General features: G+C 46.2%; 1 protein-coding gene across 2 annotated transcripts in view; it reads left to right on the top strand.

Moving 5' to 3' along the window:
• SORCS2 (sortilin related VPS10 domain containing receptor 2) overlaps window positions 1-20,716 on the top strand; it is a 719,220-nt gene extending 698,504 nt beyond the window's left edge. The window contains exons 24-28 of one of the 2 annotated variants that reach the window (XM_083154662.1): window positions 7,876-7,975; window positions 10,070-10,172; window positions 13,232-13,389; window positions 19,594-19,664; window positions 19,973-20,716. In XM_083154662.1, coding sequence (XP_083010788.1) covers window positions 7,876-7,975; window positions 10,070-10,172; window positions 13,232-13,389; window positions 19,594-19,664; window positions 19,973-19,996 — 456 coding nt within the window. In that variant the 3' untranslated portion in view covers window positions 19,997-20,716. The remainder of the gene's footprint in view (window positions 1-7,875; window positions 7,976-10,069; window positions 10,173-13,231; window positions 13,390-19,593; window positions 19,665-19,972) is intronic. The other variant, XM_083154749.1, reaches the window with a different exon arrangement.
• The last annotated feature ends 6,006 nt before the right edge of the window (window positions 20,717-26,722 follow it).

The raw sequence follows: 26,722 nt of genomic DNA, 5'->3' as shown, positions 1-26,722 counted from the left end.
CGCTCAGCGCGGACAGCCCACACACACCGCGACCTGTCAACACTGTGTGCTGAGCGAGCCGACAGCGTCAGTGCTCTCCGGCGAGAATACTGAGGATCAGCGAGGTTTGTGCTCATTGACCACAAATCTCGGCCAGCGATAGCGATGCGCACTGCTGACGCTACGCTCCCTGCACACACCGATGTAGGGGCATGTTCTAAGCAACTTAGCAAAGTCGCTTACAAAATGCCTTAATATCAGCATATGTGTAGGGGCCTTAAGGAGGATTACATGGCACGTGATGGCATTGGCATTCTGACTGCCAGCATCTCGAACGTCAGTATGCCAACCGCATCCTGGTAGATATCTCTATGACTAGTCTACAAATCCTGTTACCTGATTTCTGTTAATTTGTGGATTAACAGGAGCCTAATTGGGTGTGGATCGTATTGTCGACCCAACTTAGGTTGACAGTCATTAGGTCGACACAGTTGGGGTCGACATGCAACTAGGTCGACAGGGTTCTAGGTCGACATGGGGGAATGTCGACAGGTGTCTAGATCGACATGGACAAGGTCGACATGGGTTTAGGTCGACAAATGTGTTAGGTCGACATGGGTTAGGTCAACAGGTCGCGAGGTCAACATGGGTTTTTCACAGTTTTTTTACCCGAATGTCGACACAGTCGACATGGACACAGTTGAAAGTCAACCGCAGCCCCTCGCTTCGCTCAAAATGCTTTGGGCACACTATTTTATTCTCCCACCACGCCCTAGTGGATAGTAGGGCATGAAATACCGCCTGTCGGCACATTTTGGCTCAAAAAACAGTGAAAAAACCCATGTCGACCTCACAACCTGTCGACCTAAAACCATGTCGACCTTGTCCCATGTTGACCTAGAACCCTGTCAACCTTGTTGCCTGTCGACCTAAGTCGGGTCGACAATACGGCCGTATCCCGCATAATTTAGGGAGAAAATAATATTTTAAGATGAATAAATGTCCTTGATAAAGCAATCAGGACCATTGAGATTTGTCATCTATGTATCTCAAAATGACAGTGTCACCTCTTGGAATTAATGAGACACTAAATCCAAAAATTTGGGGTAACATATATAAAAGAGCAGTGTAATATGTATACACATTTATATTTGTAAAAGTTCCTATTCTTGGCAGTAGTAGTAGTAGTACGTTTATTTATAGGGCGCCGCAAAGTGTCCGCAGCGCCGTACATAGCAAACAAAAAAAAATGACGAGGTAACGTACAGGGTGTGTTGAAAAATACAGTATAAATGGGGGTATAGCTGGTAGAACTAAAATCAGCATCAGTTCAGAAGTAGGTGTCAAAATTGTCAAGGAGACTAAAGATGAAGTAGAGGAAGGGAAGAACAGGACAGGAGCACAGGTGAGGTAAAGAGGTAGGGTGAGTACGTGAGGAAGGAGGGCCCTACTCATAAGAGTTAACATACTAAAAATAGGTGGGTGGACGAACGAAAAACAATAGGATAAGTAGGAACGGAGGGGAACGGAGGCAGGATAAGAGGATCAAAAGAGGTTAGGAGGAGGGATAGGCTAGTCGAAAAAAGTGGGTTTTGAGGGAGCGCTTGAAGGAGGTAAGGGAATCAGAAAGCCTGATGGGTGGCGGGAGGTTGTTCCAGTGCAGGGGGGCAGCGCGAGAGAAGTCTTGGACACGGGAGTGGGAGGAGGTGATTAGGTGAGAGGTCAGTCGGCGGTCAGCGATGGAGCGAAGAGGACGGGAGGGAGTGTGGATAGAGATCAGTGAAGAGAGGTAAGGAGCGGTGGAGGAGGAGAGAGCTTTGTAGGTGGTGGTGAGGAGTTTAAAGAGAACTCGGAAAGGAATGGGGAGCCAGTGAAGAGATAGACAGAGGGGGGAGGCGGAGGTAGAGCGGCGGGAGAGGAAGATGAGCCTAGCAGCAGCGTTAAGAATGGATTGGAGAGGTGCGAGGCGGGTGAGAGGTAGCCCGGAGAGAAGGATGTTGCAGTAGTCAAGGCGGGAGATGACAAGAGAGTGAATGAGAATTTTGGTCGCGTCAGTGGAGAGGAATGGTCTGATGCGTGAGATGTTGCGTAGGTGAAAGCGGCAAGACTGTGAGAGAGCACGAATGTGGGGGGTGAAAGAGAGGGAGGAGTCAATGATGACACCAAGGCAGCGCGTTTGGTCGGTGGAGGTGATCTCGGTTTCACCAATACTGATGGAGATAGTGGGAGAAGAGGGGATGTTCGGGGGATGGAAGATTAGAAGTTCAGTTTTAGCCATGTTTAGCTTCAGGAAGCGTTGGGTCATCCAGGCTGAGATGGCTGTGAGGCATTCAGAGACCTTGGACAGGAGTGATGGGGATAGATCGGGGGAAGAGAGATAGATTAGGGTATCATCAGCATAAAGGTGGTAATGAAAACCATAGGAGCTGATGAGAGTGCCCAGAGAGGTGGTGTAGAGAGAGAAGAGGAGAGGGCCAAGGACAGACCCTTGGGGAACACCGACTGGCTGCGGGGTAGTAGGAGAGGAGGAGCTCGGAGTGGAGACGGAGAAGGAGCGATCGGAGAGGTATGAGGTGAACCAGGAGAATACCGTGCCAGTGATGCCAAAGGAGCGGAGTGTGTTGAGCAGGAGAGGGTGGTCAACAGTGTCAAAGGCAGCTGACAGATCAAGCTGGATGAGGATAGAGAAGAGGCCTTTGGATTTAGCCGATATTAGATCGTTAGTGACTTTGGTCAGGGCAGTTTCAGTGGAATGTAAAGGGCGGAACCCGGATTGGAGGGGGTCGAGAATGGAGTTAGCAGTAAGGTGGTTTAGGAGACGATTATAGGTCAGACGTTCTAGGAGTTTGGAGGCAAAAGGGAGGAGGGAGATGGGCCTGTAGTTGGATGGGGAGTTGGGGTCCAGATTTGTTTTTTTGAGAATTGGGGAGACAAGAGCGTGTTTGAAGGAGGAAGGGAAGATCCCAGAGGATAGGGAAAGATTAAACAGGTGAGCCAGGTGAGAGCAGACTGACGGACTGAGACGACGGATAATATTGGAGGGGATAGGATCAAGCGGGCAGGTGGAGGGAGAAGCGGATTGAAGGATAGAGTGGACTTCAGCAGCAGTGGTGGGGTAAAATGAGGACAGGGGTTGGAAGGAGGGGAGTGGGGATGTAGGAGGGGAGGAGGGAGAGGGTGGGGTCATGGCAGCAGTGATGGCAGTCCTGAGAGAGGAGATTTTGGTTGAAAAGTAGGTAGCAAAATCAGCGGCTACGATGGAGGACGGAAGAGCTGGAGGAGGGGGGGAGAGCAAGGAGTTGAAGGTGGCGAAGAGCCTGCGGGGATTGGATGATTGGGAAAGGATGAGGGACTTAAAGTAGGATTCCTTGGCCAGAGCAAGGGCAGAGCTGAAGGAGGAAAGAATGAATTTGAAATGGAGATAATCCGCGAGGGAGCGTGATTTCTTCCAGAAGCGCTCAGCAGTGCGAGAGCACTTTTTAAGGAATCGGGTGATAGGCGAGTGCCACGGTTGGGGGTTGGAGCATCGAAGGGGGATAGAGGATGGAGGGCAGGCAGAGTCCAATGTTGAAGATAGGGTGTCATTATAGAAGGAGGCGGCGAGGTTCGGGCAGGACATGGTGGTGATTGGGGCGAGAAGAGGACACAGCGTGTTAGAGAAGGCAGCAAGATCAAGTGTGTTGACGTTATGCCGTAAGACAATGCGCTTGGGAGGGGGAGTGGGAGAGGGGGAAGCAGTGAGGGAGAAGGAGATGAGGTGATGGTCAGAAAGAGGAAAAGCCGAGATAGTGTAGTCAGTAAGGGAACAAGAGCGAGAGAAGACGAGATCGAGGGAGTGTCCTTGGATGTGGGTGGGAGAGGTAGTCCACTGAGATAGGCCAAGAGAGGAGCAGAGAGAGAGGAGTTTGGAGGTGCCAGGATCAGCGGGTTTATCCAAGGGGATGTTAAAGTCACCAAGAATGACAGATGGCAGGTCAGAGGAGAGGAAGTGTGGGAGCCAGGCGGCGAAGTTGTCAAGAAATTGGGAGATAGGGCCAGGGGGCGGTAGATTGCAGCAACACGGAGGTGGTAGGGGTAGTATAGACGGATAGAGTGAGACTCAAAGGAGGAGAAAAGGAGAGAGGGTTCAGGGTGAATGACACTGTGGGTGCATGAGGCTGAGAGGAGAAAACCCACACCGCCACCTTGGCGACCATCCGGCCTGGGAGTGTGAGAGAAAGAGAGGCCACCGTGGGAGAGAGCAGCCGGAGAGACAGAATCAGAGGTGGAGAGCCAGGTCTCGGTGATAGCAAGGAGGTGGAATGCTCTAGAGATGAATAGGTCATGGATGGCAGGGAGTTTGTTGCAGATGGATCTGGCGTTCCATAGTGCACAGGAAAGAGGGGGGGTGGGTTGTGTATTTATGTGGATAAGGTTTTTGGGATTGCAGAAGCGAGGGGGGGTCGTTGGGAGGGTGGGGGTGCGGGGGCGAGTGGTCAGGATAGGTATGGGATGGGAGGGGGGAGGAGCAGTTGGAGAAAGTGAAGTTGAGAGATTAACAGCCATGAGGAACCGAAGGTGAGAGGGTAGGTTAGTGAAATCAGACAGAGGGATTTGGGAGGACAGACAGCGTCTGTAGTAGATTTGGTAGAAAACAGAGTGAGAGAGAAGGTAACAGGCAAGGAACTACTGTCAGAGAGGAGACAAGTGGGTAAAATCAGGTTGATTGAGTAATCCAATTAAGTATGAAACAGCAACAAGTGAGAGGATGAAGGGAACAGAGAAGGTCAGAAGTGAGGCAAATGTGAGCAGGCGTGAAGAGGGAACCAGAGTGCAATAAATGTGTGGCAAAGATAAGAGAAGATAATAGTGAATGAGTAAAATGAAATACAATGTTGGAGAAAATATAGATAAAAATGAATTAAATGTCAAAATTGAGCAACAGGTTGCAATACGATAGAAAGAAGATGAATATAATACAATAAAATAGAAGATGAAAATTTAGACTGTGTTCAAACTCACCTTTTTCAGTATTCTAACTCACCTGCTTCAGTTTCCAACTCACTTAAGTAATCAAGCTTAACTTTAGTCAGAAAGCTTCCCTCTCAATGAGCCAGCTCAAAATGAGCTCTGCCCCTCCTTATATAGTATGTCAGTCAGCTGTTACACTCAGCTCCTCCCCCTAATTTCTCTTAACACCTAGATTTAACTCCTCCTCCTAGTATCAGTTCACACCTAGTAACAATACACTATACAGATACAGGCACAACCAAAATCACACTCAGATTTCTCCCTCAAAATTACAGTCTCTATATAGAAAGACAGATAAAGAATACAAGACAGAATGCAAGATAACTCACCTGCTTCAGGATTATATTATGTAGCAGGCTAGTGATGAAGAACTTTGGTTACTCCGGTACTACACATCCCAGCATGCCCTGCAACAGCTTTTCTATTTGTCCATGCTAAAACTGTTGCAGGGCATGCTGGGATGTGTAGTTCAAAAACAGCTGGAGTGCCAAGGTTCCCCATCACCGTGGTAGGCAATACAGATGATCGCCTCAAGGAATCTACCACCTTTCACCAACCTTCTACATGCCTCTGGATTTAAGATTATGTAGCAAGGAATGTGAAGGAAAAGGTGGTGGCATGGAGGGCGTCATTGTGAAATGTCAAAATGGCCAATGTGTACAGGGAATAAGTAATAGCAGAGTGCCCCAAATTGGTGTCCTGCCTAGGGCCACATGCAGTGTTAATCTAACTGATGATGGGCTAGATGCACTAAGCTTCAAAAAGGGATAAAGTAGAGAGTGATAAACAACCAACCAATCAGCTCCTGACTGACATTTTTCAAACCTAGCCTGTGACTTGACAGTTAGGAGCTGCTTGGCTGGTGATTTATCACTCTCCATTTTATCACTTTTAAAGCTCAGTGCATCTGGCACCCTGTGTCCAAGCATGAGATGCTGCTCTTTGGATCTCACAGATGCCGACAGGCGGCATCTTACCTCCTGCAGGCGCCTCCTGCTGCATTCCAGTTATAATTACACACCATGACACAGCTGCTGTCCCAGTGAGAGCTGCACATGGCGGTGCTGTATAGACAGAAGCCATTTATACTGTGCACATTAGGAAGTAATATACTGTATGCGTATTGTGTTTCCTCGTTTATACTGTATACATTCTGAAATATTTTGGTAGTGATGACTGGTTCAATGCTGCTGATAAAGGGCTGAATATAAGGCTTTGTTTCCCCCGATCATATCACAAATATATGCTGATTGCATAATTATGTGGAATTGGAACTAATACATCTATCCTGCAATCATATTGTGGAAGGTAACAGTCTCCATAGCTGCGGGACCGGCTGAATTAATGTTCTGCTTTATGGTTACGGTTAAAAAGAAGGGATATACAGTACTGTATTTACTAAAAGGGGCGCAAGAGCCTGTTCTGTACAAGTCAATACATAAGGTTTAAGTGGCTGATTCTGAGTTTGGAGTAAAGGAAAAAAGCAGGTAACTGTGTGTGTAAAACCAAGCTAAGCTGCAGGTGGGACAGATGTAACAGGTGCAGAGAGATGGACCTAGCAGATATCAGAGTTGCAGTTGCTTAACATCTGTGGGCTACATGCAAAAGCAGCCAGTATTTACCCTGCTTGTGAATATATTTAGTGTATTTATAATGTCTGCATTACAGCATGGTTTGTCGAGCTGCATACAGTTAGTTACTTTTTCTTTTTGCTTTGCTCCCAAATGAGAATCAGGCCCTAATGGTGGAAAAAATAACACCAGACATATACAGTACATCATAGTTACCTCCCCTCCTGCATTCTGCAGGAGACTCCCTGAAATAGCAGCAATCTCCCTCTCTCCCTCATTAGTCTAGCAATCTCCCTCATGTCACCTAGCCCACATTACACTGTTACATTTTTTTGGGGAAAAGGAACGAGAGATAGATACAGTTACATTGAATAATCAGCACCAATTCCCAGGACTTTCCCAAGTATAGTAGCTCTTACTAACTGCTTTGGGGCTCATGTACATTTAGATATAAGTAATTTTAAATTACACACCCACGCTTCTAGGTGCCACGTTCACAAACTCTTTTCACAATCTCTTCATATATAGAACTAGACACGCCCATTGGGTGGAGCATGACACACCTCCTTAATGGGACGTTTTGCAAAATTCTATTACCAACTATAATCTCCCTGAAACTAGTTTTCAAAAGTAGGCAAGTATGCAGTACAGTATATACATGGTTCCTGTCTGATGGTATAATTATCTATACAGCTTCTATGGCTCCTGTTCTCTTTTCTTCTATCACAAATTTTAACTGAACATACTTATTTATTTTTTGGAATCCAATTTACCAGATAAGTTGGAGGAGGTTCTCATGACTCTATCCCCTTATTTGGAACCTATAAGGAAGTATTGTGCGACTTTTATCATCTGAGTAAACTTCAAGACATACAAGGGTCCCAGTGTTTTGCAAATGGGGTACTGTAAGGACAAGCCTATGCCCCAGTCATTTAATATGTTGGGTCAAAGAAAATATTATCACTTTCAGGTCAGATTCTATTCATGTAACCTACCATATTCCTAATTACCTACCATATTCCAGAGGTGGTGCTGCAGCGCAGTTCAAAATTCAAACCGGGGAGGCACAGCAACTGCCACTAACTGTCATTTTAACTGGATCACTGGCAGTTGGTGTTTCTCTCCTATTTGAATTTTGGACTGTGCTGCAGCCGCTCCACTAGAGCCACCACTGATTATAACAATACAGAGCCTCTGAACTCTGATATGACTGTGAAGCAGTGCCATGTGTGATGTTATCAGTGCTGACCATGTACTACGGCATTGTATTGTTAGTAATATACAGTATGTATGCTGTTTTGTTTGTTCTTTATAGAGGATAGCCGTGATAAAGCAGGCTCTGAGCGCACATAATATAACGTTCTTCCTGAGAGGTGGATTCTGGGTCCTAGTGACACTAAGTGACTCTGAATCAGGTAAGTAATTTCCTTGTCTGTCATCTGTAATTATATAATGTATAAGGCAGGCACAGCTCACTGCATGGGCGCTGAAAGCATCAAACTGCTTCCGGACCTCCGCCATACTAGGCTGTAATTCTACTCTCGCTAATAGGTCACATAACGTTTGTAGCGGGATTCCGGAAGTCCTTGGAAACTATCTGTGAGCTCACAAATAAATATGACCTATTGCAACACTTATATATACAGTATACAGTAGATATAAAAGGTGGCTGCTGGAGGGTTAGGGTTAGGCACTAGAGGGGGTATAGGGTTAGACGTGGGGTTATGTTTAGGTTGCTGGTGGAGGGGTTAGGCACTAGAGGGAAATCTAGTATTTTATCACCGCCTACATGATTGCTGTAGACATGACATTAATGACCATGTTGGCATTCTCATTGGAATGTCAGCATTATACCTGTTGACATATCTCACCGGAACCCAAAGAGAGTAGTCCCATTGGCATTGGGGAGAGGTTATGGTTAGGCAGTGGGGAGAGGTTATGGTTAGGCAGTGGGGGAGGTTATGGTTAGGCAGTGGGGAGAGGTTATGGTTAGGCAGTGGGGAGAGGTTATGGTTAGGCAGTGGGGAGAGGTTATGGTTAGGCACTAGAGGGAGGGCTAAGGTTAGGCAGTGGTGGGAGGTTATGGTTAGGCAGTGGGTAGAGGTTATGGTTAGGCAGTGGGTAGAGGTTATGGTTAGGCAGTGAGAGGTTATGGTTAGGCAGTGGGGAGAGGTTATGGTTAGGCAGTGGGGGAGGTTATGGTTAGGCAGTGGGTAGAGGTTATGGTTAGGCAGTGGGTAGAGGTTATGGTTAGGCAGTGGGGAGAGGTTATGGTTAGGCAGTGGGAAGAGGTTATGGTTGGGCACTAGAGGGAGGGCTAAGGTTAGGCAGTGGGGGGAGGTTATGGTTAGGCAGTGGGGGAGGTTATGGTTAGGCAGTGGGGGAGGTTATGGTTAGGCAGTGGGTAGAGGTTATGGTTAGGCAGTGGGTAGAGGTTATGGTTAGGCAGTGGGGAGAGGTTATGGTTAGGCAGTGGGAAGAGGTTATGGTTGGGCACTAGAGGGAGGGCTAAGGTTAGGCAGTGGGGGGAGGTTATGGTTAGGCAGTGGGTAGAGGTTATGGTTAGGCAGTGGGTAGAGGTTATGGTTAGGCAGTGGGGGAAGGTTATGGTTAGGCAGTGGGGAGAGGTTATGATTAGGCACTAGAGGGAGGGCTAAGGTTAGGCAGTGCGAAGAGGTTATGGTTAGGCAGTGGGTAGAGGTTATGGTTAGGCAGTGCGAAGAGGTTATGGTTAGGCAGTGGGTAGAGGTTATGGTTAGGCAGTGGGGGAGGTTATGGTTAGGCAGTGGGTAGAGGTTATGGTTAGGCAGTGGGTAGAGGTTATGGTTAGGCAGTGGGGGAAGGTTATGGTTAGGCAGTGGGGAGAGGTTATGGTTAGGCAGTGGGGGAGGTTATGGTTAGGCAGTGGGTAGAGGTTATGGTTAGGCAGTGGGTAGAGATATGGTTAGGCAGTGGGTAGAGGTTATGGTTATGCAGTGAGGGGAGGTTATGGTTAGGCAGTGGGGAGAGGTTATGGTTAGGCACTAGAGGGGGCTAGGGTTAGGCAGTGGGGGGAGGTTATGGTTAGGCTGCTGGGGGGTAAGGGTTAGGCACTAAAGGGAGGATAGGGTTAGACAGTGGGGGTTATGGTTAGGTTGCTGGTGGAGGGGTTAGGCACTAGATGGAAAACTAGTATTTCATCACTGCCTACATTATTGCTGTAGATTGCTGTCATTAAAGACCATGTTGTCATCCTCATTGGAATGTCAGCATTATACCTGTTGACATATCTCACCAGAACCCAAAGAGAGTAGTCTCATAACCACATTGATGTCCATAAACAATAAGAGTAAGCACAGTGGTTACTGCACTTCCATAACCGTGAAGTAAAAGTGAGTATTATCCGGACCCTTCCAGATGACATCACTAATCCTATATGACATTGCCGTATATTAAGTGCATGACCTCACAGTAGTGCCGGCATCGGCGTGTACCAGTAAGACTAGTAACCAGTGTGTTTTCCATTGCAGAGTCGCGGGTGATCGGAGGAGCAGGCGGCTATTGGGCCATAGTGATAATCTTTGCCATATGCCTTGTAGCGGTTGGAGCTTTCATCCTCTACAAGTTCAAAAGGCAAGTTCTGTCCAATCATGTGCACAATTGGGAAGGTAACAATAATACTAGTGATGCTTAGGAATAATGAATGGAAGTACAAATTGCGGAGCCCCCTTGGCAATAAGCCATCGCCATTTATCATAGTACATGTGGCGGAATTGCCGGTGAGAGGATACCTGGTTTGCAGGCGGTTTGTCACCGTGGCGCTCTCACAATGATGGGGAAACCTCAGTGTTCTGCTAATGGGGATTTACCTGCAGAAACATCCAGAACAACGCTTGCAAATCATCTCCCGCCTATAATGAGGACTGTAATGAAGCAGCCTATGGCGGCTGCCCTAGGTCATATGTTATGAAGGCAGAAGCAACATTAAGGGAATTAATCAGGGAGTGCTAATTACTGGCATTAATCGTGTACAGGAGCTCTAATAATTATGACCATGTTTACCTATATGACTGTACATAACCCTTATACAAATGGCGGGTTGTATATGGAGTGAGACGGGTGGGCACTATCCCTGGGGGAGGCTTTATATAGCGACTGTCCCCACCCATTGGAAGCACTCCCACCTCAGCCAATCAGCTGTTACTGCCACATTACAGACTGTTTGAAAAATGGCAGTTAGGATATGACTGGCTGGTTGTTTATCACTCTCCACTTTGTCACTTTTTGAAGCTTAGTACATGTGGCCCCGTACATCTCTGGGCAGTGACGTCACAGCAGAGCACCATACTCTGTGCATAACGCTGACAGGAGCGCTGAGAAGGGTAGGGGGTGGTTACGGCTTCCCTGAGCCTTTTGGAGGGGCCTGAACCTACTGCCGGTGGCCCCCGGTGTAGTATTTTTTTTTGTCTTTGTTTAGATGGGTCCTGGCCACACACCCCAGTACCCAGACCCTGCATTCAGCCCTGTGAATTAGTAGGTTTTTAACATATGTAATCACAATGAATAGGAGGTATTTGGGACCAGGATAGCTCCAGCTCTGGTCACCCTCTCCCCACAGAGCGCTACCCTCCGCCTGTGGCTGATTCTTACCACAGTACAGAGAAGAGACAACAGCGCTGAGCAGCATCCAATCAGCAGGGAGATAATGGGATGATTGACACACCTGCCACTTGTAACCGATACAGTCTAGGTGGCCTTTATAAGTAATTCTCCTGTGCAGTACATGAGAAAACTTCATGTAAGGTGGCAGAAGGTTGGGTGCAGTCTGACCTGTACACTACACCTCACTCCTCCTCAGATTACCTCCTGTACACCTAGGGGTGTTAGTAATACCTAGAGGGTTCACCTGAGTGGTTTCTTACAGTGTGCTGGGCACCTGTGTATACAGTGCACTGTGGCCCGTATTCTAGTTGACTCGGATGGATGCGTATTTTCGGACGGCCACCGAGTGTTCTTAGCTCCGCCTACCGTACGGATCGCTCACACTGTCCAAATGCGGTAAGACGCAGAGCGAATGGACCGCGAGTGGATGTTTCATGTGAACAACCTCTGTGGGGAACCTCCCCCATCCTCCGATGGTTGCCAACCATCGAATGATGGACCGAGCGGTCAGACAGCTCTGAGTGCTCCAGACATTTCTCAGTGTGAAAGCAGGGATATGGGCGGGCAGCTGACATCCGGCTATGTCAGCTGTCCGCCCCCCACAAGTGCGTCACGGCCGGATTACCATACGCACGCCCAGCGTTTTCATGGGAACGCCCATGAAACACGGGGCGTACGCATATGGTAATGAGCCCAAACGTTTTCTGTACGGAATTCACTCCGTATTCGGATGTGCGCGGCATACGCACATGCACAGAAATGCCTCTGCACATGCGCAAACACAATACGTCGGCGGCCCGACCGAACACGCAGCCGTCCAACTCAATCCGAATAAGTGCTGGTGTACATAAAGTCCAGTTAATATATGCATTCATCTACTATCATAATTACATCACAACACAAAAAGCATTCTAGTTGCTGAATCTATGCTCTTCTCAGAGACCTCCTGAAGGGAGGACTGCAGCCCTGCCATTCCACCCGCATAAACCAGCTTGACTATGATGTGGTACTGACCGTACTTTATCCTAGCTCTGACCTTCGCTATACATCTTCACCTCCTTGAGCTTAGCATTTTTATAGCTAACAATGAGCCTTCACTCTCCAGTGTTATGCAAGTTGGACTACATCAGGGGTGACCAAAACAGTCCTCAAGATCTACCAACCATTCATGTTTTCCAGGCCACCTGTGGATCTGTATACTGTGTTGGTAAGGAATGAATGCACCACGTTGAAAATGTGACAGTTAGTAATGACTGCACCTGTGCACTGGCTAGGTGATCTAGAAAATGTGACAGTTAGTAATGACTGTACCTGTGTATCGGCTAGGTGATCTAGAAAATGTGACAGTTAGTAATGACTGTACCTGTGTACCGGCTAGGTTATCTAGAAAATGTGACCGTTAGTAATGACTGTACCTGTGTACCAGCTAGGTGATCTAGAAAATGTGACAGTAATGCCGGGTGCCGGACGGGTTCCCGACAGTCGGGATCCCGACAGTCATTTACCCGATGTCGGGATCCCGACTGTCAAAACGTCGACAGCCGGGTGCCCGACGGCCACCCGCTATTTTCCCTCGTGGGGGTTCACGACCCCCATAGAGGGAGAACAGAATAGGTGGCTCGCGTAGCGAGCCACCGTGCCCGCAGCGCAGCGAGCCCGCAAGGGGCTTTTTTGTTCTCGCCATGCTGTCTGACTCAGGCCAGTCGGGATCCCGACGTTGGGATAATGACTGTCGGGATCCCGACTGTCGGAGTCCCATACCACACCCGTAATGACTGCACCTGTGAACCAGCTAGGTGGCCTGGAAAATGTGAACTTTTGGTAGACCTTGAGGACCGGTTTGGCTAGCCTAGGTGGTTTGGTAGACCTTCAGGACTGGTTTGGCTAGCCTTCATGATTCAGTGGTCCTTGATGTGACCAGCTATACAGATATTTGATCCCTGAGCCAGGCAAGGAGCATTGGCAGCTACTATCCAACATACAGCACTGGTTGAGGGTCATGTTTACTAAGGGTTGTTTCTGTGCTGCAGGAAAATGCCCGGCAGGTTGGTATACGCGCAGATGCACAATGAGAAGGAGCAGGAGATGACAAGTCCTGTAAATCACAATGAGGACACACAGAACATCATCCAGGGAGAAGAGTTTATTGACGACGACATGGACTCGCAAACACTAGGACACGCGAGAGGTAACTGAGAACATAAACCTGTTTTCCACCCAATAAATTACATGTTTCATACAGTATATGATGGGAAATAATTACAGTGCTCAAATAGGGCTGTTTGTGTTCTGACGGCTCTGAGATGTTAGGTCGACATCTATACTGTCAGCGGGCATCAGGTAAACATGAGAGCGTCATGTTTCACAAAATATGATCATAATGTTGACATGCTTAGCATGTTGACAGTAATAGAGTGTTGTCCTAATGTTCCTGGTGGTCCAATGGTCACTTACCCGGTCCTAGTGGCCGCTGCAGCTCCAGCGTCTAGCAGTTCCATCATTGAAGTAAATGTGGGAAGCACTTATTGGCTGAGAGTGTTGGGGGCTCACCTTTCTCAGCCAATCACCTACATGGACAGAAGAGGACATAACACAAGGGGGTGGGTGAGAATGGATTTTTTTTATAACAGTGATCGGGATTCTACTGGACTAGTGGAGGAAAGCAGTACCAGGGATAAGGTGAGTATTTACTGTGAGTGTAAATGTGAGTGTATGGATTAAACTTGTTCTAATCTACAGTGTGTGTGTCTTGTATTTGTGTTATATTTATTTAACAGGAGGACTACAAGTGTCAGTGGGCCCTTTTATGCAATGCATACTGACATGTGGTTTTCATCATGCGGGGGAAGCTTGCTGGGACATGTAGTCCCCCTGTGAAAGACCGTATTACTTTAATTTTTACACTTGATTCTATCCTTTTGGCACCCACAACCCTGTGCTTCAGCCAATGCTTGGGTGCTCTGGAGGGGGGTTTCCCCACTTACTCAGGAATCCCCGGTCTGGGCTGACTAGTTAGTAGGGTTAATACTTTACCCATGAGATCCAGACAAGTGTGTCTGCTGGGTATTGCCTACCCTCTGCCAAGGAAGCCGTGGTGCTGGTTCTAAAAATACAGGGAAACCTTACACAATTCTTACCCTGAATGTTTTTGAAGAAGGACCAGCTCGATGAGCCTAGTGCTGGTTATAGTTTTGGGAGAGGAACCCACACAGTTTTCTTTTCTGTTATTTTTTACTTTTCTGTAATTTTTTTTACATTTTACAGAAAGAAGCTTGCACAGATCTCACTGATCTGTGAGACTGCTGTACAGTACAACTCTCCAGCCTGACATTGGTCTATTATTTTGAAACTTTATTTTAAATACTTTGGTGTGAGCTTACAACTGCCATCCTATTACATTGGACATGTTGGGAAGGCATCTGGGTGCATGTTCTGGCCATGAAAGTAGTGGATTTGCAAGTAATGTTAGTTGTAAAAAAATAAATTAAAAAAGTTTGAGTTTAACGCTAAAATTGCAATTTTTGCCAACTCAACCCTATTACATTTAGCCTAAAGTATCTAGAATATATAAAAAATGCAGTGTAAATACTGTACATGGTGATTCAAAAGTCACAATACACCCTTTTTGTTTAAAAAAACTGCAGGAAATGGGGAAACTGAATACTCCAGTAAGGAATGGGCGAGGTGGGCTATCTTTTAGCTTATGTACCGAACATTGGCTCTATCTGGAATGTAAGTCAGTGGCGTAACTATAAAATTTGCTCCCCCTAGCCATAAATAAAAATCTGGTGAAACAAACAGGGCTGTTTCTAGACAATATGGCTCCCAGTTTTAACAGTAAAAATGTGCCCCACATACAGATAATTTAAAAATAAAGAATGCGCACATTTCAAAAAGTATGTGTGGCTTCGCTTCAAGGGGTAATGCCCATTATGCCACACATCGTAATGTCCATTACACATTATGCCACACATCGCAATGACCATTACACAATATGTGACACACCATAGTGCCACTTACTCAATACGCCACACCATAATGCCATTTACTCTATACGCCACACACCACAATGCCACACACCGCAATGCCACTTACTCTATATGCCACACGCCGTAATGCCACTTGCACGATACGCCTTACACCGTAATGCCCCTTACACATTTTGAGGGTCATTTGATCCAAAAACCCAATAGTCACATCTAACAAAACCGACAAACTTGGACATACTGTATGTGACTGTTCAAAAACTAGCTAGCTGACATGCTGATAGAACCCTACATTCTATCAGAGTGATTTTAGAGCTGCAGTATGTTTCTTTACACATATAATTAAATAGAAATGGTTGCTGACCATAACACTTTAAACAAAACAAAAAAAACTTTGTTTTAGTAAATGTGGCATTCACTCACAGTTCTCTAGCCACTCGCTGTCAGCAGCCTCTGACCCGTCAGACTTCCACAGCATAATGGAACTCCTCCAGGATGACTGACTGGCTGTGGCATTTTACATATAGCAGCTGGGTAGCAGAGCAGCAGGAGCGGGAGGGGAGCTGGCAGATCCACTGCCGCTGACTCTGGAGAGATGCGATCTGGGGTCATCTTCCCATGCCTGCGCAGGCTCTGCAAGCTAACGAGGCTACCTGCAGTGCGCCACGGGCTGTGAAGCGCCGCACCCGTCGCGCCCTCTGACTCCGATCCATGCAGGAGGGAGAGGTGAGCACTGCCTCCGGCTCCTGGAACTGGCCTTCCCACAGACTTCGCCGGCTCCCACCGCAGACCCCGCTGACTCTTGCTCCCCCAAGCAGCCGCGGGGTCTGCCTCACCGTGGCTTTGCCACTGATCTAAGTAAATTTTCCCATTTCCTGCACAGTTTTTGAAACAAAAGGATGACATGTTGAATTACCCTGTATATTGTATTGTATAAAGCGGGTGCCGGATGACTGCCCAACAGTCGGGATTCCGACGGTCAGTACTCTGACATCGGAATCCTGACTGTATAAAAAAAAGTTTTCATATATAAATACATAAATGTATTTTGGAATGCTCGGGATAGCACAACATTGAGCAAATGTTATGGTACTTGTTTCCTAGCACGGCCACCACGATTTCTATCGTGGTGGTCGTGTCGGAAAAAATTGCGTCGGTCGCGTCGGGTGCATACCAAAACGCACACGACGCGACCGACGCGATGTACCCGATTTCTCCATAGGCTTCAATGTTAAAATAATTTAACATAGAAGCCTATGGAGAAATCGGGTCCATCGCGTCTCCATAGGCTTCAATGTTAAATTATTTTAACATTGAAACTGAGTACATTTAACATAGAAAAAAAAGGTAAATGGCCCAATATGGGCCATTTCTCATTGGCTATGGCCCCGGCATGTGTGTAAAAAATAATGGCCCCCCATTGTGGCCGCCACCCCCACGATTGTTGCGAACCCGAAGCGTGGCGAGCGCAGCGAGCCCGCGAGAGGCGGCGGTGCGCGTCCTCCGACCTTTTCATTCCCATACTATCCATGTCGGCGTGGAGTTGAGAATATATAGTGTGGCGAGCGTAGCGAGCCACCGAGCCCGAAGTGTGGTGAGGCCCGCGAGGGGACGCGGATACCTGTCAAGCCCGCGAGGGACGCCCCTCGTGGGCTTGACAGGTATCCGCGTCCCCTCGCGGGGCTCGCCACGCTTCGGGCTCGGTGGCTCGCTACGCTCGCCACACTTTATATTCTCAACTCCACGCCGACGTGGATAGTAGGGGAATGAAAAGGTCGGAGGACGCGCACCGCCGCCGCTCGCCACGCTTCGGGTTCGCGTCAATCGTGGGGGTTGCGGTCACAATGAGGGGCCATTATTTTTTACACACATATGCCGCGGCCATACCCAATGAGAAATGGCCCATATTGGGCCATTTCCCATTTTTACCTATGTTAAATGTACTGATTTTCAATGTTAAAATATTTTAACATTGAAGCCTATGGAGAAATCGGGGGCATCGCGTCGGACGCGCATAGGCTTCAATGTTAAAATATTTTAACATTGAAGCCTATGGGGAAATCGCGGGCATCGTTTGCCTTAAAGTTAAGGCACACGATGCCCGCGATTGTGGCCTTGCTAGGAAACAAGTACCAATGTTATTTATATTTGCTGGTAAAAGACACAATGAAATTGTAATATTAAACTTAAAAAACAAAACAAAAAGCAAAACACATTTTGGGTGGTTACCAAGGTCATAAATGCTGAAATATTCTGTGCGTCAATGCGTTTTATGCTCCATGTGCGCCAAGCATGGCCTGTTTGACACTCACAAAATTCCCGAAAACTCATGTCGACTTTTTCATGTGTTGCCCATAGCCATGTCAACGTTTTGCTTGTGTCAACCTTTTGACCATGCCAACCATATGCATTTCGGCCATATGGTGACTGTTGATCTAGACATTACCATTTCAATACCACATGGGGGTATATGGGGTCTTGATGGTAGGTTCCTTTATTGCTTCATGATCTAAAGTTCCCCATGCCGGGTCTATAGCCTGGGGAAGGAGTGTTTGTGGCCTAGAGGACAAAGCAGTGCAATAGGCCATCCGAGATCTCTACATAGAGGAGTTTGGACAGCGGAGCCTGATGGCTCATAAGGAAAAGGTTCTTTGTATCACAAGCAAAGATTTGAGACATCCTGCAGTGCTGAGTGATGGGCTAGAGGACTGGTGGCCCTCATACAGGCCCTGAGCTTATAGGTGGTTTAATGGAGAAGGTCTGTCTAACCCATCATACCGATCCCCTCAGGTCCTAGGTCCAATTCCCTTAAAACTGGATGAATGTGCTGTCAAAATGGTGCCCAGATCCCATAATGCACCTCCTACATCCTACATCCAACTGTGACCTGAGAAAGTGAAGACTTATCCCTCATGCGTCCCTACATTGCTGACACACTTACTGCTGTGGCCATCTACCAGCTTCTCCCACTCGAAAATATCAAAACAGAGGGCCTTTCATTGATCAGAAAACCTAGTGCCCTGCAGCAGCCATTGTTCCACTGCCGTGCCACTTTCTCAAGTATATCGAACCAATGATGAGGACTTAGGGGCCAATTCAGGATCGCTCATAGTGATCCAATCTCGGCCCCGGCCCCGATGGTCAGGGTTTATGCGTGTGCAAACCCGAACAGCAAAAGCTTTCGGTGAGTTACACACTCACCGGGCCATTCGCTGCGGGGAGGGTGGGCCGATGGTGGACGGCAGCGAAAACGGGGCTCGCCAATTGAAACACCAAGCATTTTATGGGTGTCCCCATCAAAATGCTGGGCATGCCATTGGGTACGCGGGGAGGCCGATGCCTGCCAGCAGCCGGTGGCTGATGTCACACTACGTCAGCCGCCCGCCCTGTTTTCGTCCTAACGCCCGCAAATAAAACTCAGTTGAGACTGACTTTTATTTGCGAAGACAGGAAATATCGCATCTTACCAAGCCAACCTGAATGAGGGCCTTAACTTTAATGGTTAAATTTAATACTTTTACTGATCCACCAGGGACATCATGCAGAACAGCCACCAAACTGCAGAATTGGGTGCAAGTGGATATTCTGGGGGTGTTAGGGAAGTCAGCAGATGTATGAATCCCTAATCTCCAATTTTCCCCGGGACCCCCAGTGACCATCTGATACTCCGTTACCTGTCCTTATGATGTCTTTCATTTATTTCAAAGACCACTGAAATCCCCCCTGCACACTGAACTTGCCCTCAGACCCAACAGAGAATATTAGATTCAGCTGTCACATGAGATTAGTATTATCCATGGCTTTCGATGTTTTTTTAGGTTACCTTTACTGCGCCATTGCAATCCACAGCTTGATTTTATTTACTTTTAAAGGACCACTAAACTTGTAGGAAATTTGCATTCTCTACCAAAGCTGATAGAAGTGACGTGTACAACCAAAGTTTGCTTTCACGTCTCAGAATCGAACACGTGTTTCACTGAACCTTTCAAAAGTTTCCAACAGTAAATCAATGGGGGCAGCTCCCTGCGGTACTTATGTAATATCTGGGCTCCCGTTTTTCTTATGAGACCGCGTCCCCTCGCGGGGTTCGCTGCGCTCACCACGCTTCGGGCACGGTGGCTCGCTGCGCTCGCCACACTATATAAAATCAACTCCATGCGTAGTTGGATAGTAGGGGTATGAAAAAATGGGGTGCATTTAACATGGGAGCCCAGATAATACATAAGTACCCTCCCTGCTTTTACCCAGTCAGTTTAGTGGCCCTTTAATTTATCTCATGCCATTGCAGTGTCCATGGAGAACCTCTCGGTGTCACTCATCTTCTATTTCATTTCCCCATATACTTTATTTTGCTTGTTTGTTTGTTTTATTTGCTGCCCACCCTTGGGACCTCTCACACCTTGCAGTGTCTGGGAGAGGCGGAATCTTCAGCAGCTACAAGGTCCCTTTACTGATGCCTGCCAGTATCCAATCGCAGGTCAGTGGCATGTCAGGTGGATGTCTCCTCCCATCCCTATGTCCTTCGAGATTATCTGCACTCCCCCGCACCCACAAGACCAGCCAATGTATCTTGCCACTGTTATATTACCCCACCCATCCCCATCGAACCGCCCCAGCGTCCATGAGCTATCATGGATTGGAACACAGCAACACAGCAACACAGCACCTATTTATTTTCTGTATTCTTGTTGTAAAATTGCCCTTTCATTGTTCCAGTGTTTTGCAAAAACTAGAACGATACAGACGGCAAGATACTCATTGATCTCTTCTTTCCTCTGTTCCTAGGTAATCACTCAGGAGTGGTTTTGAGCATCAACTCTAGAGAAATGCACAATTACCTGGTTAGCTGATGTTTACACACAGAGACAAACATTACAGACTCTTCGCTATCTTGTACGATTTCTCCCTGGTAAACCGCCAGATTGGAAACCGGACTCTAGCAGCAATCGGAGAAACAGTTTGGAACCCGTCCTGAAGATATAAGTGTCTGCTCTAACGGAGGAACATTCCACCTAAATGTTTTAAAGACTTGTTTTCATACAACACAGACGGATGTTCCGATTCGTATTCGATTGGTAGCAAATTTGTAACCCGAGACACATTTTTGTGTTTTATTCCTACTATGTGTACACCTTATTACCTTTTATCTAGAAAAGAGATGATGCTTTTGGGGGGGTTTTCTTCCTTTTTGTTCAAGATCCAAGATTATTTTAGAATAATATTTCCACCAATTTCCGTTTTGTTTTTTTTCTGTATAAAGGCTTTGTGCTCTTGGGAAGAAATGTGATGTAATAATACTTTATTAATACTTCCACGTTGGGATGCGCACAACTTCACTACAGCACCTGAAAAGAAGAGATTGTTCCTTCTAATAGCGATTCTGCACAGAGATAATGAGATGTTCTAAGCAGTTGCATAATACTTGTCAAGGATAACACAGGGCGCTGGGATATTTTTTTTTTTTTGTATCTTTCAAAAAGTGAATAAAACGATAAAGTGAATTTGGAAGAATAAATTGCTGTAAATATATTCGAAAGTAGAGTTGCTGTTTGATACGTTGCAGCAGGGGTGGGACTTAATCTACAGTTTTCCTGAGCCATGGCCTCCCCCCTGTGGCGGAGAAGGGGGCTGCCGTCGCGGAGAAGCAGACCTTATGCAATAGGGGGGGGGTGTTCTCTACCACACTATACTTAGTTCTTGTAGACCAGGGGTGGCCAAACCAGCCCTTCACTTCTACCTACAGTACATGTTTTACAGACCACCTGTGGATCTGTAGACTGTGTCGTTCAGGAATAAGCGCAAAACGTGTTTGAAAATGCAACAGTTAGTATTGACTACACCTGTGCGCCAGCTAGGTGATTTGGGTCATGTGATAGTTAGTACTGACTACACCTGTGCGCCAGCTAGGTGATTTGGGTCATGTGACAGTTAGTACTGACTACACCTGTGTGCCAGCTAGGTGATTTGGGTCATGTGACAGTTAGTAATGACTACACCTGTGCCCCAGCTAGGTGATCTGAGAAACGTGACCTGTTGGTAGATCTCTAGGACAGGTACAAGAAAACTGATTCAGGAAAAAATATATACTAAAACTTTTTTTAAGGCGGAGAGTAACTAGTGTTGACGTCTGAAAAGATATGAGGCCTTTTGACATGCCTCTGTATTTCGCAAGCCGGGGATGTGCCCAGCACTTCCAGAGATGCTCGACTGCCCCAAGCAGCAGCTCCCAGCTTGGTGTCAACTCCATTGTATTGTGGCACACAATACAGTCTGCACCCCGCTAGTAATGCCACTGGTAAAAGGTAAAGTGGAGGTGTTTGCCAAGCCAATCATCTATATTCCATTATGTACTAAACCTGACAATGATATTCATTATCTGATTGGTTGCTATGGACAAGTTTATTCTTTTTAAAACTTGCTAAATCTGACTCCACCCCCCAATGTTTGTTCTGTGGTATTAATACACTATATAGCATTTTATGAAGAATAATGAGGTTTATTTATATAACCCTAAAAAAAGGACTCAAACCGCTTTACATTAAATGAGAAACCCGTGTGTCTTGGTTGAGCTGGAGATCAGTTAGCACAACCGATTGCAAAGATCAGATTTACAGTATTTATTTAGCAAAATAATCAAGGAAAAGGGTTACACCAATCACGTCACCCGTAACTCCCCATCTCCTTCACAGGGTCCCTACGACATACAGTGTCGAGACTAGTGATTGGTTGTTAACTGCAGGGTTCCCTAATTTGCACTTCCAGTAAATAAATAGTAAATACCTTCATGCGCCTAGGTATGTACTATGGCGCGCCTAGGTATGTACTATGGCGCGCCTAGGTATGTACTATGGCTTATTGCTACGTCAGTACTCTTAACACATAATAAAAACAATATTCTTTGTGGCTCTTACAGTAGTAATTTCCATCATGTGATATGTACTTTGGTATCCCAATAAAAGAGCGACTTAAATGCTGTACCCTTTCCTGGTGAGCTGTGGAAGAAAATATACATCGGCATCTTTCAGCAGTCTACCGGCTTTAGAAATGAATGTGATCCTTCCCTTATTAAAATCTACATTAAGTAGCAGAAATAGATCACAGGATAGCAAGTGCCAACAGTCCAGACAGCAAAGACATAGGCAGAACATACATCATAGCTTCGTGTACATCAGTGTAATATATGTAGTCACCATTATTTCCTCTGGAGCCATTGGGCGATGGCTGGGTCCCCTGTGACACATACCGCTACACCAGGCATTCCCAACCTCGGCCCTCAATGCACACATATACCACTTTTTTAGACCGTACTCTAGACCCGGGTTATTGCCTTGTTCTTGCAGCCCCAACACAGGTTGAGGTGCGGTCTGAAAGGACCACCTTAGGTCGAGCAACACAGGAGTTCAACCCTGGTTGATCAGGGTTGAACATGGCTCTGACCCATGTCAAGTGCAGTGTGAACGGGTAGCCTGGGTCGAGCTGAGGTTGTAACGAAGTCACCTGTACTCAAGCATGGAAATCGCTAAAACCTGAGCTGTTTGCAGTACATTTGCTAAAGCTTCTGCAAGGTTATGTTGCCCATAGCAACCAATCACAGATTATATCTATTATTTCTCTATTGCATCCCATAAAATCATAGACAGAATCTGATTAGTTGCTATGGGCAACATCACTACTTTTCATTTTTAGAAGCTATAGTACATTTACCCTTAGAGGGGGTATTCAATCTGGGATTCTGACAGTCGGAATCCCAACCTTTATTGCAGGATTCCAATATGACCTTGACAGTCCGTATTCAATTGTTCCCACTGTCTAGTGTCGGATAGTCCGTGGATCAGCTAAAATGGCGCTGTTTTGTTGAACTACCACAAATTCGACAATTCACGTCCGTTTCCGACAATATATACTCGCCTTCATAGGGAGGAGTCCCAGCCAGGATTGAATACTGAATTGAATAGTGAACTGCCGATATTTACACTGTCGGAAATATCGTTAGAGATTGAATACCACCTTAGTGTGCTTTGAAGACCGATGTTGGGAGGTTAGGAATGCTTAGGTTGGAAGACCGAGGTTGGGAGGTTAGGAATGCTTGGGTTGGAAGACCAAGGTTGGGAGGTTAGGAATGCCTGGGTTGGAAGACCGAGGTTGGGAGGTTAGGAATGCCTGGTTTGGAAGACCGAGGTTGGGAGGTTAGGAATGCCTGGGTTGGAAAACCAAGGTTAGGAAGGCCTGGGGTGGGAGATTAGGAATGCCTGGGTTGGAAGACCGAGGTTGAGAGGTTAGGAATGCTTAGGTTGGAAGACCGAGGTTGGGAGGTTAGGAATGCTTGGGTTGGAACATCGAGGTTGGGAGGTTAGGAATGCTTGGGTTGGAAGTCAGAGGTAGGGAGGTTAGGAATATGGTCACAAATTGAATAGAGTACATTCTCTCAAAAAAACTCCTGTTCCAAACTTGCAATATATGGTAGTACATTTGGAGCAAGTTTCATCTTTGCTCCTTTGGCCATGGCTAGCCATGACTATATAGGTATTGTATTGCAGCTGAGAACAATAGAATAGGCATGGCTAGCCATGGACAAAGGAGCAAAGATGAAACTTGCTCCTACTGTAAATGCTATAAATATGGGCCCGCACAGCAGAAAAGTCCGGAGAGGGATTCAGTATGAAATCCCGGCGGTCGGGAACCCGGCGTTCAAAATCCCGACACCGGAATCCTGACCGCCGAAATCCCGACAAGGAGCGGGCCCGATGCCTCGCTACGCTCGGCACGCTAATTTATTCTCCCTCCAGGGGTGTCGTGGACACTCACGGAGGAAGAAAGCGTTGGGATTTCGGCGGTCGGGATTCTGAACGCCGGGATCCCGACCGCCGGGATTTTAACTGCATCCCCCGGAGAGGTATTGCTCTGGTTCTCTTCCCTGAGCTAATTAATATACCACCTCTGACATTTTGTAGGTGACTATATAATGTGTTGATAAATTCATTTTGGGGTCTTTTGTTGTCTACACTTTCTAATTCCTTTACGTTTTGTGAATTTACACAGGATAAAAAAAAACAATAATTCTCTAACCCTTTGTGTGCCAACGCTGCTGTGAGAGATCCTCAAAACATCCGCTAAAAAAGCCAGCATCGCTCACAGCGACTGTTCTTTTAGTATAAATAAACACAAATGCAGCCAAATCCAATTAATTAAAGTTTAGGTAAATATTGCACCCAAAAAAACCAGTCAATGTGACGGCGCTGGCATTTTTAGTGGATATTTTGAGGATCTCTCACAGCAACGTTGGCACTCAAAGGGTAAAAAAAGCAAACCAACAAACAAAAAGAACCCCCCAAAAAAAAGAGCGGTTTGGGCATTAAAATGGTAAAAAGTCAGCGGCTAATGATTTGTATTTTGAGCCCTAAAATGAATAAAAAAAAACAAAAAAAAACAACATTTTGTCGTTTTCAAAAGTACCATAAGGATAATGTGTCTTTTTACCCTATTATTACTAGATAAATATCGATAGCACAGAATTTTATTGCCTCAGTAATATGGAATTCATTCACCACCATGGACGGCTTGCTCATAATCCATCAACCGCCGTCAGGCTTTCATTTATCTCACAGAATCAGCTGCCAGCTCTGTCGTTAACATTTAGTGGGACAGAAAATGGGAAGCAGCTGATCTCCGTTACAGGCTTGGCTGTAAAAGGACTGGATGGACTCCTGGCTCGTGGGATGATGTACTTTGACTTATCACTGTTTGGCGGAAGTCTCCCCATTCTGTACAATTGGTTCTGTGCCTCAGGCCCATGGCACGTGCGCTGACCACATAGCTTACAGCATGCGTCATTACTTCCCACAGCTGGCCACTTACATAATATCTAAGCAAAATTATATCATATTATTGGATTTTTTAGAATTAGAAGATTCTACTTCTCATTTATCTTTTAGAATCTTATTGGTTGCTATGGGCAACATCGCACACACAGCAAAAAAATAAATTGTGGTTCAAGATTCTCACAGTGGGGAAGGTACTGTATCATGTAATTGCACATAGTGATCAATATTAAGTATCTCCTGATTAGTCAAATATGTAATTCATAGGAATCTGGAGATATCTGTGAGCAGCCTATTCCGGACTTAAGGCCCCCATACGCTACCGCAATTTGGGACAATTTTACCCATTATGCAACGGAACGGGCTGAGAAATCGGCCCAAATCGGGTGAGTGTGATGACCTCTCAATGCCTATGCGCGGTCTTGACCTCGCATCAGAACTGAGTCGCAGGTCACACCTCGGACCTCCCTCCCAGTGGCAGGGAACAGGGGTCACATGCGATCCATCAAATCATGGTTCGCATGCGACCCTGCCACCCTGGGAAGGTTGGCAGGCGGCCCTCCGGGCATCGGCTGGCCATACACTGCTGCGTGACATCGTTGTAGTGTATGGCCAGCTTGAGTGTTACCCCAAAGGGGTCAACCGCATATACAAACAAATAGCCCTATCACAGGAAAGGTATAGGGTTCTATTCAGCAATAATCAAGACAATCTCAAATAATTTTTTTTTTTTAAATGGCGGGAATTTACTAACATGGGAGTTCGATTTTACATGGGATGTTGCTATGCACAACCAATCAGATACTATCTATTATCTTCTAGGTGTTAAATAAAATAAGTAGGTTCTGATTGGTTGCCCATAGCAACATCCCATGTAAAATTAAACTCCCAATGTGTCTTTAGCATGCTTTAGATTTTACCACATTTCTAAAACATTTTCTTTGTGGAAAAGAATTGGAAAACAGAAAGGAGCAGGAGAAGAAATTGCCTACTGTGCAAGTCATAAGGCTGCTGATCTCAGCCAGCAATGTTTAATAGACATGTAGATGAAAATCTGTAGACATTGGAAACAGAAAGTAATTACAGCTTCTAGGTATGTCACCTCTGATAACAATGCACACAATGTCCTCATCCCATGTAACCAGTTATCATTTCAGTTCACAATTACATTTTTTTTTTTAACACCGCAAATTGGTAAGAACAAATGGCAAAATCTTTGTTGCATTTATGGCGAGTGTTTTTGTGTATGGGCGGATGGTGACATTTCTCTTAGTTATTCCGAAATAAAGTTGGAAGTAAGGAATTTTCCCATTTAGATGTTTGACATTGTTTGGTCCTTTAGGAGATATATAATTTTTTGGTGGATCCAGGGATCTATAAAACATTTTTAAAATAATCTGCATCGCCAATACCACCCAAAAAATTATTCGAACCCTCACATCAATTATTTATAAACCCCAAACAGACCCTCTTAACATGCTAGGTCACCTGAAAATCTTCTAGCATCGGGACTTTTTTGTTGGTTTCTTTACTAAAAATGCATGAGGGTGTATGAGAAGAGTATGTGCGGAGTAATATGACCCGACGCAGACAAATTGCGTCAGCTGCGCAACACAGTGTGCACTAAGCTCCTATCCACCCATTCACGCGAGTAGGGTCCCCATAACTTACCGCTCCTGCAGTCCGATGAATTAACTCAACCTGCATCTATACAGTG

Source organism: Crinia signifera, chromosome 1 (genome assembly GCF_055691185.1).
Source record: "Crinia signifera chromosome 1, ASM5569118v1, whole genome shotgun sequence".
NCBI lineage: Eukaryota > Metazoa > Chordata > Amphibia > Anura > Myobatrachidae > Crinia > Crinia signifera.
The sequence above is the reverse complement of the archived record's forward strand: the minus strand, read 5'-3'. Positions and strand labels throughout refer to the sequence as shown.